The sequence below is a fragment of the Chlorocebus sabaeus genome, chromosome 8, assembly GCF_047675955.1.
Source record: "Chlorocebus sabaeus isolate Y175 chromosome 8, mChlSab1.0.hap1, whole genome shotgun sequence".
Classification (NCBI taxonomy): Eukaryota; Metazoa; Chordata; class Mammalia; order Primates; family Cercopithecidae; genus Chlorocebus; species Chlorocebus sabaeus.
This window is the reverse complement of record NC_132911.1, coordinates 39,800,593-39,817,079: the sequence shown is the minus strand read 5'-3', so window position 1 is coordinate 39,817,079 and position 16,487 is coordinate 39,800,593. Positions and strand designations below refer to the sequence as shown.

The window sequence follows — 16,487 nt, the reverse complement described above, 5'->3', positions numbered from 1 at the left end:
AACTACCCATTCACAGAAGATGAATAACCAGAATATATAAGGAGCTCAGACAACTCAACAGGAAAAAATAATTGAATCCGGGTAAATAGATAAAAGATCTGAATAGAGATTTTTCAAAAGAAGATATACAGATGGCAAACAGGCACATGAAAAGGTGCTCAACATCATTGATCATCAGAGAAATGTTAATCAAAACTACAATGAGATATCACTGCATCCCAGTTAAAATGGCTTTTATTCAAAAGATAGGCAACAACAAATGCTGGCAAGGATGTGGAAAAAAGGGAACACTTCTACACTCTTGATGGGAATGTATACTAGTCCAAAACCACTGTGGTGAACAGTTTGGAGATTCCTTAAAAATCTAAAACTAAAAATTAAGTTACCATATTATTCAGCAATCCCACTGCTGGGTATACACCCAAAAGAAAGAAAGAAAGAAAATTAGTCTATCAAAGAAATTTCTGCACTTCTATGTTTCTTGCGGCACTGTTTATGAAAGCTAAGATTTGGGAGCCACCTAAGTTTCCATTAGCATATGAATGGATAATGAAAATGTGTTATATATCTAGAATGGAGTACTATTCAGTCATAAAAAGAATGAGATCTTGTCATTTGCAACAACATGGATGGAACTGGAGATCATTATGTTAAGTGAAATAAGCCAGGCAGAGAAAGACAAATACTGCATGTTCTCACTTATTTGTGAGATCTAAAAATTAAACTCATGACACAGAGAGTAGGATGATGGTTACCAGAGGCTAGGAAGGGTGGTTGCGGGCTGGGGGCAGGTGGAGATGGTTAATGGGTACAAAAAAATAGAAAGGATGAATAACATCTACTATTTGATAGCACAACAGGGTGACTACAGTCAATAATAATTTAATTGTATATATATATATTTTGATATGGAGTCTTGCTCTGTCACCAGGCTGGAGTGCAGTGGCACGGTCTTTGCTCACTGCAACCTGCGCCTCCTGGGTTCAAGCAATTCCCTTGCCTCCCAAATAGCTGGGACTACACAAGCATGCCACCACGCCCGACTAATTTTTTGTATTTTAGTAGAGACGGGGTTTCACCATGTTGGCCAGGATTTTCTCAATCTCCTGACCTCGTGATCTGCCCGCCTCGGCCTCCCAAAGTGCTGAGATGACAGGCGTGAACCACCGCGCTTGGCCTGTAAATTTTAAATTTTAAAATAAAGAGTGTAATTGGATTGTTCATAACTCAAAGGATCAATGCTTGAGGAGATGGCTACCCTATTCTCCATTATGTGCTATTTTCACATTTCGTGCCTGTATCAAAACATTTCATGTACCTCCTAAATATATATACCTACTATGTGCCCACAAAAATTAAAAATAAAAAATTAAGACAAAGAATTATGAATTGTGCTTACAGATGGTCTTCAGACATAATCGGCAACAAAGCTATTCCCTGGGTCTCCAGCTTGATAGTCAATCCTGTAGCTTTTGGAATTTCTAGCCTCCATTATCTCTCTCTCTCTCTCTCTCTATCTACATACACACATGCACACACACACACACACACACAGAGTTGGACCCCCAAATATCTGTAGGTTTCATGTCTGACATCTGTAGATTTAACCAACCACAGATGAACACTTTTCAGAAAAATGAAACAATAAAAAATAATAATATGACAATAGAAATGATACAAATTGAAAAACACACCTTAACTATTTACATGGGATTATTAGTAACTACTTACATAGGTATTATTAGGGATCTGGAGGTGATTTAAAGTATGCAGAAGGATGTGTATAGGTTACATGCAAATATTACAATTTTATATATAAAGGACTTGATCATCCCCTGATTTTGGTATCTGCAGGGGTCCTGGAACCAATCTTCTACTGATACCAAAGGACCACACACACACAAACACACACATATATATACATATATAAAAAATAGTGTTCTGTTTCTCTGGAGAAGCCTGATATAAGGTTTTAATTAAGGAATCTCAAATATTTATCAAGTTACTGAAAGGAGAGATCTATATGTCAGCATAAATTTGGTGAAGCTTCCCACTGAACACGAATGGTACCTACTCCATCCATTTGCAGGACTGACTTACAATAATTGAAGATGCAGCCTCCTTAAGATAGAAAGAAAACAAGCATTTTCCTGACCTCCACTGGGCCCCTGGCAATAAGGATGAGTATCCTGAAGAAAACCATCTTTGAGGGCAAGAGCTTGTAGACCTCCCGTCTATTCCATTCAATCTGGGTATGGATTTATTCTGCAATTGTTGAGAAACCATGGTGTGTTAGACACTACCATTCATTTTGATTTTATCTGGGTGAACCTAAAGTATAATCTCATGGCACCTTCTTGTTCTTATTGTGAAACAAAACTTACAGGCCGGGCATGATGGCTTATGCCTGTAATTCCAGCACTTTGGATGGTCGAGGCGGGCAGATTACTTGAGGTCAGGAGTTCGAGACCAGCCTGGCCAACATGCTGAAACCCCATCTCTACTAAAGACACAAAAACATTAGCTGGGTGCCAGGTGTAGTGGTGCACGCCTGTAATTCCAGCTACTCCGGAGGCTGAGGCAGAAGAATCACTTGAACCTGAGGGGCGGAGGTTGCAATGAGCCAAAAATGCACCACTGTACTCCAGCCCGGGCAACAAGAGTGAAACTCCATCTCAAACAAAACACAACAAAAACAAAAAAACAAAAAACATAAGTCCCAGACCAGAGTGTGTCTATCCTGGGATCTGAATCTGGGCCAGTTTTTCAGTCTCTTTATCCTCAGTCATAATTCTGCTCTTACCTCCATGCACATACACACATGACTCCACACATGCTCCAAGGGTTTCTGCAACACTTATTCTTCTTCTTCTTTTCTTTTTTTTTTTTTTTTTTTTTTTTTTTTTTTGAGACAGAGTCTCACTCTGTCACCCAGGCTGGAGTGTAGTGCCACGATCTCAACTCATTGCAAACCTCCACCTCACCGGTTCAAGTGATTCTCATTCCTCAGCCTCCCAAGCAGCTGGGATTACAGGCGTGAGCCACCGTGCTCAGCCTCTGCAGCATTTCTCGACTGCATGTCTTCCTCCCTCTTCTCCACTTGCCTCAGAACTCACAGGGTGAGAGAGCACACACTTCCTACTCCTACTGCTTTTCCTTCCCTAGACATTTCTTCTTATCCAGACCATGAAGATCTTCAGGGAATAAGCAGCATCATCACAGTACAACCATTCACTCAGTGCCAACTCTCTAACAATATATATGAGCTTGACTTTTCGCAAAAACACTGCAAAGTAGCTATTATCTTCATGTAAAATGTGACTATTATGACTCAAAAATGTTAAGCAGGCCAGGCGCATTGGCTCACGGTAATCCCAGCACTTTGGGAGACTGAGGCAGGTGGATCACCTGAGATTGGGGGTCCCAGACCAGCCTGACCAACATGGAGAAACCCCATCTTTACTAAAAATACAAAATTAGCCAGGCACGGTGGCTCATGCCTGTAGTCCCAGCTACTGTGGAGGCTGAGGCAGGAGAATCGCTTGAACCCGGGAGGTGGAGGTTCCGGTGAACCGAGACTTCGCCGTTGTACTCCAGCCTGGGCAACAAGAGCAACTCTGTCTCAAAAAAAAAGAAAGAAAAGAAAAAGTTAAGCAAGATAAACCGCTTGTACATCTTGTATTATAAGTAAATGTCTACATTAGACACTCAGGTTTGAACACCAGCTCTGCCATTTCTTCAAGCTCAACAGTCACACCCCTACACTGTCCTAATAATATTTCTACATTAGATAGTCATTTTTTCACTGGTGTGCATACCCTTCATCCCTAGGAAACTTGAGAAAACTTTGTTCTCTTCTGTAGTGGAAGCTTTACCTTGACCATTATACATCAAGCTGAAAATGGAACTTCTTGCTCCAGAAAATCATACCCGACATATGAACTAGGTTAATTGGCTCATTGTTGCTCATTAGCAAACAAAATAAAAACATTTGCTTTTATTTCATCCTCGTGTATAAGGCTTAATGACAACAAGCAAACACAACATATTCTGAAGGCTTTGAAAGATAAAATTTTGTACACTTCTCTTCCTACCTCATTTAATTTATCCAGTTTTCCATTTATTCAATATTTATTGAAAATTCTGTGTCAAGTTTTGTGGTCTTTTTGAGTGCACTTGAATCCTTTAAAAGTAAACCAATTAAGATGATTACTTGTTAAGCCTGTAACACTAAGTCACAAAATAGGTCCCCATTTAGTACAGGTCTAGGTTTAAAAGCTGAAGCGACTGTGGCATCCTTTCTTCAATACTCAAAGGTCCTTGCATCACTCATTACATGTCTACATGATTTCAAGACAAATCCAGATTCTATCTCACTTTTCTTGCTTGATTGGGTGTCATATCCCTTTTCTTCACCAACTACGAGGAGGTAGACACCAGTTCCAAGCTCCGTTCTGGTTCTTAGGAACCCCTAGACATGATTCTCTCCAGTTCAAGGACCAAACAGGGAGAATGGTAATGTGATAACCACCATTTAGCTCCATACAGTAATTATGAAATCACCTCTTTTATAAATAAGCAAACTGTGGCTATGAAAGTTTAGACAACATGTCTGTCAGTGACAAAGCTGGAATACAAACCCAGATGTTTCAGCTTTTTTTTTTTTTTTTTTTTTTTTCTTGAGACGGAGTTTCACTCTTGTTGCCCAGGCTGGAGTATAATGGCGCGATTTTGGCTCACCTCCACCTCCACCTCCCAGGTTCAAGCGATTCTCCTGCCTCAGCCTCCTGGGTGGCTGGGATTAGAGGTGTGCCTGGCTAATTTTGTATTTTTAGTAGACATGGGGTTTCTCCATGTCGGTCAGGCTGGTCTCGAACTCCCAACCTTAGATGATCTACCCACTTCGGCCTCCCAAAATGCTGGGATTACAGGTGTGAGCCACCGCTCCTGGCCTGGTTTTTCAGCTCTTGAAGCCCATAGTTTTGTCAGTTTCTACCTCCCCGCATATCCAAATGAGAAACAATCATTTTATTGCTTTGGATTCAAGAAGCTGGAGGAATATAATGTTCTCTTTTGACTATATATATGCAATCTATGCTCTGAGCCCCACCTCATAGCCAAATACATTTTTGTTGACATTTTCCCTTTCTGCCAGGCACTATCACTTCTGTTATTTGTATCTACTTTGAGACCCATCTGATCATCTCGATTTTATAAGAAATAGGAATCTGAGAATTAGTGACTTTCTGAAATTAGTCAAAAAACATATTGTTTTAAAAACAGGAAAGTCATAAATCAAACAAATCTTATTCTAAAGGTCATGAGCTTTATACCTGAGAGTGACAGTGGGGAGGAATAATGGTTTGGATTATTCACCAATGTGCTTCTGTCCTCTCCTGCCACCTGTCCACATCCTTGGACCATGGCACATGCTCAACCCAGGTAGTTAAGACTGTCTGAGTTTACTGATCCCAGAGCAAATCAAAGAACAACAAATATATTCATGCTCACTTTTTGAGGTTCAAAATAGACTTTTCAAACACAAGAACAGCATGCATAGAGAAAAGGCGTTCTGAGTCATGGTAGCCTAAGTCTTTGAGCTCAGACTCTGACCTGAACAACAGGCAGAGAGGATACCGTCAGAGCCAGACGTTTTCCTTGGCCCATCCAGACTAGAAAAGGATTATTCCTTATGGGTTAGAGAAGAGAGGGCAATGTCAGCAGCAGGGAAGAGCATCTGAAAGTGTCTCTGAGAAGAAGCTCTTGGTCTTTCCTGTCCACCTCATCTTTGCCAGACCAAGCCCTGTGGAGATAGGACAGGAAGGGCCCTCCCCGTGCCCCAGGTGGAAGACACTGGTTCATGGCGTCCTACCAAGGGCCCCGAGAGTTCACAAGCCTGCAAAATTCTCTTTCCCCCATGACACTGGAAAGAGGAGATGGTTGCTGTGGTTATAACAGTCTCCAAATATTCCTACGGCAGGTGGGAAGTGGTCAGATATTTTTCCAGGTATTGTGATAGGACCTTGAGGGCTGGAGAATGTGAAGGGCTTTGAGACATGATGACACAGGCCACAGGTTGCACTTGACCAGTGTCCACATGAGGAGAGGGACTTCTTAGCATTTATGAACTTGGCAGAGGCTGCTCAGTGATCAAGATACTAGATAGGCCCCCTGGAATTTAGAAGCTATTCCAGGTATATGTGTGTGTACAGCATGGAGGGTGAGGGGCAACCTTCAATTAACAGAATTTATTTTATTCTAAATTGGTCTGATTGGCTGGGTGTAATGGCTCAGGCCTGTAATCCCAGCACTTTGGGAGACGGTGGTAGGTGGATCACTTGAGGTTGGGAGTTCAAGATCAGCCTGGCCAACATGGTGAAACCCATCTCTACTAAAACTACAAAAAAAAAAAACCCCAAAAACATTACTTGGGCACGGTGGTGGGCACCTGTAATCCCAGCTACTCAGGAGACTGAGGCTGGAGAATCACTTGAACCCAGGAGGTAGAGGTTGCAGTGAACAGAGGTCACACCACCGCACTTCAGCCTGGATGATAGAGCGAGACTCCGTCTCAAAAATAAATAAATAAATAAATTGGCCTGATTAAAATTTTCTCATTTTCTGCTGCCAGGTGGAATGAGCTCTTGAGATAGAAACCAAGTCAATAAAAGCATTTACATTTATTTGCACACTGACCACATCGATTTACTACTTATTCCCAGTTTTCTTATTTACTTATATAAGATCCATTCTTTCATTTTACAAATACAGATTTTCAGAGTAAGAAGAGAGAATAATTCTTCTAAAAATAAAGAAAGGCATTACAATACAATTTGCAAATCTAGGTACCATGTGGAAAGTCTCATCCGTTCTCAACGTTCCCGTATCATTAACTGCTCATTTTCACACTGGTGACATCCAAGTCCTTATTGTCAGCATCCTCTTTCTTCCACATCTCCACTGGAGCATTTCCAACCTCCTGCCACCAAACTCAACACATTCAGGGAGAAGAGGGCTGGTCTGGGACCACAGAAATCCTTGTTCTAATAATCTTGGAGGCAGTGCTCAGTAGGAACTTAATGAATTCTTAAGTGAATTTGTTTTTTAAGAAAATCAACAGGTAATGTATCCCCGGGCAATTTTATCTGATTTTTGAAATTCAGATTGGTTTTCTACTACTTGGCCAAGAGAATGGGGTACAGTCACTCCTCTGGGGGGTTCTGCATGAGGAAGTATCCATGATACTTGCTGTTAAGCAGTGATCAGGTAGAGAAGGAAAGTCTTGGCCACATCAACTCTCCTTTGTGAAGTCAACAGTTCTCGACAAGGAGATTATGGTGCTCTGTAGAGCAGGAACATGAATAGGGCTGAGATCCTTCCTGGATGATCCCAGGCAGAACCCTGATCCTCATTCTCCAGGCCCACCTGCCCTCCATGGGGGCTCTGCATTGCTGGGGAGAGGGCAGTCTCCTAACCACGTGGGTGAAGGATTGACTCCAAGGTCTTATCCCTGACACTCTTAAGGAAGCTCATAACTGCAGTTCCACCTGTGCCCCTGTCTTCTAAAGCCCGAGGCGGCCCTGGGAGATGGTTTGGCTTCCCACGCTTTGCCTTGGCTGCAGCTGTGATGAGGTATCTGGTGACCATGGTGATGTGATAGCTCCGCAGGTCTACCAGGGCCTGCACACACTGGTTATAGGCTGTCAGCAAGTGGTCCTGTCCAGAGGACAGGACGTAGTCCCTCAGGGAAGGTGCCGAGTGGATGTCTTCTATGAAGGCCTTATGGGAAGGAGGCATGTAATCCCTCATTCTGTACAGAAAGTCAGCTGAAAGAAACAATACAACATAATGTCATAGCTCCACATGGAAATATAGCAGAGCTCATCTGCTGCTGCTTCTTTTTTTTTTTTTTTTCTCGAGATAGGGTCTTGCTCTGTCACCCAGGCTAGAGTGCAGTGGTGTGATCTCAGCTTACTGCCACCTCTGCCCCTGAGTTCAAGTGATCCTCCCACCTCAGTCTTCTGAGTAGCTGAAACTACAGGTGTGCACCACCACACCCGGCTAATATTTTTTGTATTTATTTTAGTAAAGACGGGCCCTTGCTATGTTGCCCAGGCTTGTCTTGAGTTCCTGGGTGCAAGCGATCCCCCCACCTCAGACTTCCAAAGTGTTGGGATTACAGGTGTGAGCCACGGTGGTGCCCAATCTTGTCTGCTTTTTCAGACAGGAATGCACCAGAAACTGTTGCTGCTGTTCTAATTCAAATCTACCTTGGCCCTTTTGTTTGCAGACTTCACATACTCAAATTCATATTTCTAACTGTTGACAGGAGATGGAGAAGAGGAAACAAAGTAAGCACATCTCAGATGACAGAGTTGGCACTAGATTTATTTGCCAATGTATAAATATTTACTAGATAACAAATGTAAACGAAGTATCCAGTTGGTAGCTGCTATGAGGAGTATCTTCAAACGTAGGACACAAACCCTTGAACTGACTAGCTGAATACTCTCGTGAATTTTGTTTCCTCAATGCTTTGTTTTGGAGGGAGCACAAGAAAAGGAGAAAGTTATACAGAGCCTGTGAAGGCAAAAAAGATAATGAGTCACTGTTTTAGTAATAGCCTCTTGAAGCCAAATGGTTTAAAAATCAAATCAATAGATATTTATAGGAAATTCATTATGGGTTTAATAGTATGCATGGTAAGTAAATCAACCACTGACATCACCAAATGCCAAAATCCATGAAAAATTATCACAGTTCTAAAGAACCAACTTGAATCTATGACACTAAGTTCTGGTGATTCTTTTTCTTCCAATCCAACTTGAAAACTCCATAGTATGAAGTGTCTTGTTTGCAACTGTTAAAAACTTAACTTGATCCTGGTAGGTAAGAAAATGAGCAATTTCAAGCTTCCAGGGTGATAGATCCCTCTGCTAGTATAAGTAGATTTGGCTAGAGGTTGCACCATTTTGTGGGGAAGGACTTTCTCGGAAGAGCCCAGGCCTGTTTCCAGCTGGCCCAGGCTCATAGCCTTCAAACTCTACATCTCTCCCCCATTTCAGAAAAAGGAAGCTAGTTTCTAAAGACCCAAACCAAAGTGATAGTGAACAGTTGGAAACAGAGCAACATTTTAAGATTTGGAAGTAAAACCCAAGATCAAGCTGAGATCTGATATTCCAATATTAATTGACTTGACACAAAAACATTGGCAGTCATGTGGTTTCTTGGCTGACTTAGAGAAGTATAAACTTCATGACATTTTAATTTATATTTGGTTTTATCAATTGGTTAAAAAAAAAAAAAAACCCTCTTCTCTTCCCCCCTCTCCTCTTAAGGGAAAACAAAATGTCTGACTTACCACTTTCCTTGCTATGACGAATGCCTAAGAACTCATCAAAGGCATGAAGCACTGTGCTCTGAGCTGCACTCCCGCCCGAGTATTTCAGGGGCTCTTTGGAAACTCCTTCATACATCAGCCCTGCAGGCATTGCTGGGTTATCTTTCCATCTAAGCAAGAGTAAAAGTGAGAGAGAAGAAAAGGGTGCAGGGAGGTAATGGTACATTTTCTGACATGGAAACTGAGAGTGAAGGAGAAAGGGAAAATGATTTCAACGGTAATTTTAGGGTGAGGGATTGGGGGTATCTTTGTAGGATAAGTACTAAAGCATCATCTTCACTCCAGCTTCATAACAAGCTATAAATTCATAGCCCTTTTCTTCCTCATCTAAAGGGTTATTCCAGAGAGGTAAAGGCTATTTAGAGAGGAATTTGTGGCACTGGTCCCATGACATATTTATTGCAAATACTCGGTTATAAAGATGTCCTCAGTGCTGCTCAACAGGAACATTTCAGGGGCTCTGGAAAAATCTTCTTCACTTTCTTTGCTAATCTCAACCTTGATGATCAGATACTTATAACTCCGCCAAGTAAAAAGCCTCACAAATATACACAAAAACCCACAATTGCATACACGGATACACACAAAGGAAAACACACACACACACACACACCTTTGCCCTTCCCTGAAACAGTGATAATTGTTAACAAGTCATCACATTAAACTATCAATGCTGGATATTACCTAACTTTGTAATCTGTTACCTGACTTTGAGGATGCCTTTATCAAATACTTTGTTGACCACAGGTATTGATAATAAGGATGGATGAGAAGAGTAACAGCAGGAAGCACAGAGCAAGCCTGTGCCTCACCAGAGGCTGAAGTCAGGGACATGCAGAAAGGCTGGGACTGGGCTGCCGGCCATGCTCCACGAGGCAGCTGTTCTCTCCTCCCTTCCCTTCCCTCTCTTCTCCTCCCCACCTTTCCTCTCCTTTGTCTCTCTGATTCCTGTTCTTCACTGTTTTCTCGGAGTTCCCCCTCTTTATGCCTCCATCTGTTTTACTCATTTTCCTGTGTCTGACTTTGCATAGTCTTGAACAATCACAGAGTGTGTGGGCATGACTTTATAATGAGTCCAAAACAAGAACAAGCTCATGTCACATTTGCACCTACCATGCTGTATAGTTTATAAAGCATCTTCGCATTCATTTTCTCATTTGACTTCTTGTGTGTAGATCAGGACAGGTTTTTGGGGTTTTTTTTTTAATACTTCATTTCATAGATAACTAACAAAGACTTAAAGCAATTAAGGTTCCAGGGTCATACTGTTAAAGGATGATAGAAACAGAACTTGATCCCCAAACTTGCAATTTTCTATCTTCATTTCTACAAGAACTTCATATGTGGATTTCCATTTTTACTAAAGAATATCGTCTTTTCCTCCTATAGCCAGAAACAGGTTACTTTCTCTGTTATGAGTTTAAATAACAGATTTACATTGATGTGGCACCATTTTTCTATAATACTGAAAGTCATTTTGCTCAAGAGAAGGGAAACACGCACACACCATATACACATACAAAAGCCACAGACAGACTGCCATGTTTGCTGTTCATGATATTTTTCAAATACTGCTCTGAGGCTGGAAGTGCTGTAGGGAGCCGGGTTGTTGTCACTGGGGGCTCTTTGGGTTGGCTGTGCTACGGCTTTCACTGGGTAAATAGCACGGTGGCCTTTGTAACTCGGGCACCATCAGTCTGAAAAGAGATGTGGTACAGAAAGAGTGCAGGGGAATGGTGGGAAGAGGAAAGGAGAGGTTACTACTGCCAGGTCCTGACAGGCTGCAGCTATTAGGAGTAAGGCCTCTACCTCTATCAGATAAGGAATTTAATTTTAGCTTTGCTATTTATTAATAGTGAGCCTTGGCTTAGTTAATTAACCTCCTCTGAGCCTCAGCTTTCTCATCTGAGAAAATTAGTATCTACCTTATTGGATTATTGTGAGAACTAATTAAAATAATACCTGCCCAGGGCCTGGAACATGTTAAGCATTCAATGAATACTAGCCATTTTATCATAATTTTTAGAGTGAATGGGAATCCTGGCTCCCTTTTCATTACTGTTTAACTTTGTACAAATCTTTCTGAGCCTTTGTTTTCCAAATTTATATTTGCTTCCTATAGCTGTTGAAAAACAAAATAGGCTCCAGAGAGGTTTTGTGACTTGTCCGTTAAGACCCTGGTCCAATAAAGTTGATGAACATTTTATGGGGAAGAAATATGAAAGGCATAACTGCTATTGGGTGATATATGGGCATACTTGTTCGGGTTTTTCTTTGTAATCCGGTTGATGGTCTTATGTAGTTATTCGGGGCTCTTTCACTAGCTCCTTCCCATCTTGAGTACTGCTAAATGTTGGACTCTCAAAGGGTCAGTCCATGGACTGCTCACTAGTCTCAATTTCCAAATGGTTTTATCTAGCCTCATAGATTTAGAAAACAACTATATCCCAGCTGGATGGGGTGGCTCACGCCTGTAATCCCAGCACTTTGGGAGACCCAGGTGAGGAGATCACTCGAGATCAGGAGTTTGACACCAGACTGGTCAACATGGTGAAACCCCATTTCCATTAAAAATATAAAAATTAGCCTGGCATGGTGGTGCACACCTGTAGTCCCAGCTACTCGGGAGGCTGAAGCAGGAGAATCGCTCGAACCCAGAGGCAGAGGTTGCAGTGAGCCAAGATTGTGCCACTGCACTCCAGCCTGGGTGACAGAGCGAGACTCTGTCTTAAAAAAAGAAAAAACAAAGCCTATATCCTGACTACTTAGAAGTGTAAAAAGCTATTTACACCTATAGCTGGACCTCTCCCCTATATTCCGGACCCATATATCCAACTGCCTACTTTATATGAAAGTGTCCCTAAACTGATCTCCTGATTTCCTTTCTTCTTTGCTAAACCTGCTTCTCCTATAGTCTTCCTCATTGGAGTAAATGATGTCTCTGTTCTTTCAGTGAACCAGGCCCCCAAAACCTGCAAATTATCTTTGACTCACATCTTTCCATTAACTTTGATTTCAGTACATATCCACAATCTGATCATTTCTCAACACTTTTAGCCCTTGTACCCTAGTACAAGCCACCACGCTGGATTGTAGTGATAGCTTCTTAAATATTTTCCCTGTTTCCATCTTAATTCTTGGAGTCTGTTTCCTACTCAGTCAATACAGAGATGATTTGCAACTGAAGGCAGATCACGTTGTTATTCTTTTCAAAATGTGTCAGTGTTGTCCATCTTACTCAGAAGAGAAGCTGACAAAGCTCTACATGATCCGGTCTCTACTGTCACCTCACTCTTTCTCATTCTCCCCTGAGTTTTGCAGTCCTGCTGGCTTCCTGCAGCTCTTCCACCATGACCAACAGGATCCCACCTCAGGGACATTGCACTTGCCATTCCTTCTTGCGACTCACTCCCTCACTTCCTCCAGGTATCTGCTCAAATGTCATAGAGGGTTGTGGCACTCTTGGACCACAATAAATAAGAAAATTTGGCCACTATATTCAACAGTCCCTAATACACTCTATCCTGCTTTCCATCTCTTCATTGTGCTTATCGTTGTAATGTATATTGTATGATGCTTTTATTAGATTTACTTGTGTATTAATTGTCCATCCCTCACCATGGAAATGTAAGCTCCAGAGGGGCCAAGTTGAGGGTTGGTTTTACTGCTCTATTCCCAGCACCTAGAACTGACATGGGGTAGGCACTCACTAAATATGTGATAAATGAATGATTTAAAAATAGCATCCTATAAGTATGTATTATATAGCTAGAATATGTAGACCCAAGCATAGTTCTTGAAAGAACGTGGCCAGCTTAAAAGAGCCATCCAGTGTCTCAATTGGTCAAGGGACATTAATCAATCTGTTTTCAGTGCCTCGCCCTGAAGAGATGTCACATTGAAGGTGACAGAGCAAATATCAGCATGAAAGTCCAAAAAGATAAAAGAAGCACATCTACTTTCAAAACTCATGTTCTCTAGCTTGCAATTCTAGTCTGAGGAAGGGAAAGGGTGTTTCTTTGAGCAATCCAAATATTGCTCCCATACATTCTCAGGTACAAGCTGCTACTGTGAAAAAAGAGGAACTATTTTCCTTTCAAATATCTGTAGGCATGATTATTTTTAACCTTTCTTGTAGCAACCCCAAGAAAACGGGAAGTTTGGTAGGAAAAAAATGAGATGGTTTTTTTGCAAGGGCTAATAACTTCCTCAAGAAATTTAATGTGAGTGGAAACTAAAACTAAAAAGAATGAATATGTGTCATCTACACATGAAATATCTCCATTCTCCTAAATAAAAATGTTTTTTAAAAAGCAAGCAAAAAGGCCGGGTCTGGTGGCTCATGCCTATAATCCCAGCACTTTGGGAGGCCAAGGTGGGCAGATCACCTGAGGTCAGGAGTTTGAGACTAGCCTAGCCCACATGGTGAGACCCCGTCTCTACAAAAAATACAGCCGGGCTGGTGGCGGGTGTCTGTAATCCCAGCTACTCAGGAGGCTGAGGCAGGAGAATCACTTGAACCCGGGAGGCGGAGTTGTGGTGAGCCGAGATCGTGCCACTGCACGACTCTGTCTTTAAAAAAAAAAAAGTGCCAATACGGAGATGGAAGAAACCACATGACAAGGAATACTGGATGCCTCAAGAAGCTGAGAGCAGCTCCTGTCTGACAGCCAGCAAAGAAACAGATCTCAGTTCTGGAACCACAAAACACTGAATTCTGAAAACAACCTAAATGAGTTTTGAAGGGAATTCTTCCCCAGATCTTCAGTTAAGAGTCCAGCCCAACAGATAAATTGACTTCGGCCTTTTGAGACCCTAAATGGAAAAGTCAGTTGAGCTTGCCTGTGATTCTGACTTACAGAATTGTGGAACGATGAAGGCATATGTTTTAAGCTACTAACTTTGTGGTAAATTGTTGTGTAACAAGGAAAAACATATAGATTTAGAGAGCAATGTGAAGCACAAAGGGATTTTCCAGAATTAGGTGCTTCCTAAGTGCCAGTCTGTTTCTGCATCTATAGTATAAGGCCACTATGTGGTAGCAGGAAATTTAAAAATGGTCCATTTTTCTTTTTCTAATCCTTCAAAGGTATACAGAGAAAGTCTAAATACTAAGTACACTCTCAGCTCCATTTCTGCACCCTTCTTTTTGTTTTCCCTTTTCCCCATAAACCATGCACCCATTACTCTCAATCTTGGAAATCTTTTTGCTTCCACTCTGTACCCTCTACAAGGAGGATTCCACCCCCACTCTCTCTCAGGCTGGACTCTGTTTGAAGTGCTTCACACGTCAAACCCATCCAATCTGGAGAAAATACTCAGTATGTGTTGCTACTCTGTCCTTTCACCAATGTAATACAGTAGATTTTTAGCATTTGCATGTCTCTTGCTGTATCCAGACACAGCTTCAGATTATTTCCATTGATAGCATTTCAGGTATCTCCTAGTTAATAAGATGGCCCACTAGATGATATCTATTTGACATATTCACCTCATCTAGCGATTGCCTCCACCTTTCATTTTTCACTGTTTAAAAATTAAACAAAAACAAACCAAAAACTCTTAATTTCCAAAGTTAATAGGAAGGCAATCTGATTAAAACATGTCAAGGAAGGAACGGCTAATTTGTTTAAGCAAAGCAAGTATCTAAAAGTAGAGTTATCGACCAGGCGTGGTGGCTTATGCCTGTAATCCCAACACTTTGGGAGGCCAAGGCAGGCAGATCACCTGAGGTCAGGAGTTCGAGACCAGCCTGACTAACATGGCAAAACCCCATCTCTACTAAAAATACAAAAATTAGCCAGGCTTGGTGACAGCCACCTGCAATCCCAGCTACTTGGGAGGCTGAGGCAGGAGAGTTGTTTGAACCCAGGAGGCAGAGGTTGCCATGAGCCAAGATGGTGCCACTGCACTCCAGCCTGGGTGAAACGAGCAAGACTCTGTCTCAAAAATAAAATAAAATAAAATAAAATAAAATAAAATAAAATAAAATAAAATAAAGTAAAATAAAATAATAGTAGAGTTCTCTCTGTGGAGAAATCTTAAGCCATGTGACAAAAGAAGAGTACTCAGAAAATATGAAACAAATGGTTTGGGGTAGTGTCTTAGTCTGTTCCTGTTGCTACAACAAAATACATTAGACTGGGTAATTTGTAAATATAGATGTTCCTTAACTCACAGTAGGTTACATCCTGATAAACCCGTTGTAAGTTGAAAATATCATAAGGCAAAAATGCGTTTAATACATCCGACCAACCAAACACCTTAGCTGCCTTTAAATGTACTCAGAACACTTACATTAGCCCACAGTTGGGCAAAGTCACCTAACACAAAGCTTATGTATGTCAACATGTTGAATATGTTATGGAATTTATTAAATACTGTGCCGAATGTGAAAAACAGAATGGTCATATGGGTACTCAAAGTAGTTTCTACGGAATATGTATGCTTTTGCACCAACATAAAGTCAAAAAATGGTAAGTCAAACCATATTGAGTTGGAGACTACCCGTAACAGAAATGTATTTCTCACAGTTCTGGAGGCTGGGAAGTCCAAGACCAAGGTGCCGGCAAGTTCAGTGTCTGGTGAGGGCCTGGTCTCCACTTCCAAGGTAATGCCTCAAGTCCTGTGTCCTCACATAGTGGAAGGGACAGGGAATTGAAAAAAAAAAAGGAGCAAAAAGGGCCAAATGAGCTCCATCCAGCCCCTTTATAAGGGCATTAGTTCCACGCATGGGGATTGTTTTCTCCTCTCAGAGGAGACATAATCACCTCCCAGAGGCCGCACCTTCGAATACCTCATCATCATAATTAGTTTTTAACACATTAATTTTGGAGGGACATATTCATTCAAACCATAGCGTAGCTCTTCCAGGAACTTTAGAAGAAAGCTTCGATGCTATCCAACTCTACACTACACTCCCCAGCCCTCTACCTGCCTTAATAACGAGAGGAAAAAGTAGATGTAAGTAATAGAACTGTGTGAGTGACACACTGTGTTTTTCTTCTCCTTCTGTCATTGAGCTATAATTCTAAGAAAAGTGAATATAAATGGATCTAGATTGCCTAGGAGCAAACAGTTTGAACTG

The 16,487-nt window shown here is 41.5% G+C and overlaps 1 protein-coding gene across 1 annotated transcript in view; it reads right to left on the bottom strand.

The window, feature by feature from the left end:
• Window positions 1-6,527: 6,527 nt before the first annotated feature.
• Window positions 6,528-16,487, bottom strand: part of IDO2 (indoleamine 2,3-dioxygenase 2) — a 70,015-nt gene continuing 60,055 nt past the window's right edge. The window contains exons 9-10 of the mRNA XM_073018042.1: window positions 9,362-9,510; window positions 6,528-7,826 (exon numbers count right to left, since the gene is read on the bottom strand). Of these exons, the coding sequence (XP_072874143.1) occupies window positions 7,471-7,826; window positions 9,362-9,510 (505 nt within the window). The 3' untranslated portion in view covers window positions 6,528-7,470. The remainder of the gene's footprint in view (window positions 7,827-9,361; window positions 9,511-16,487) is intronic.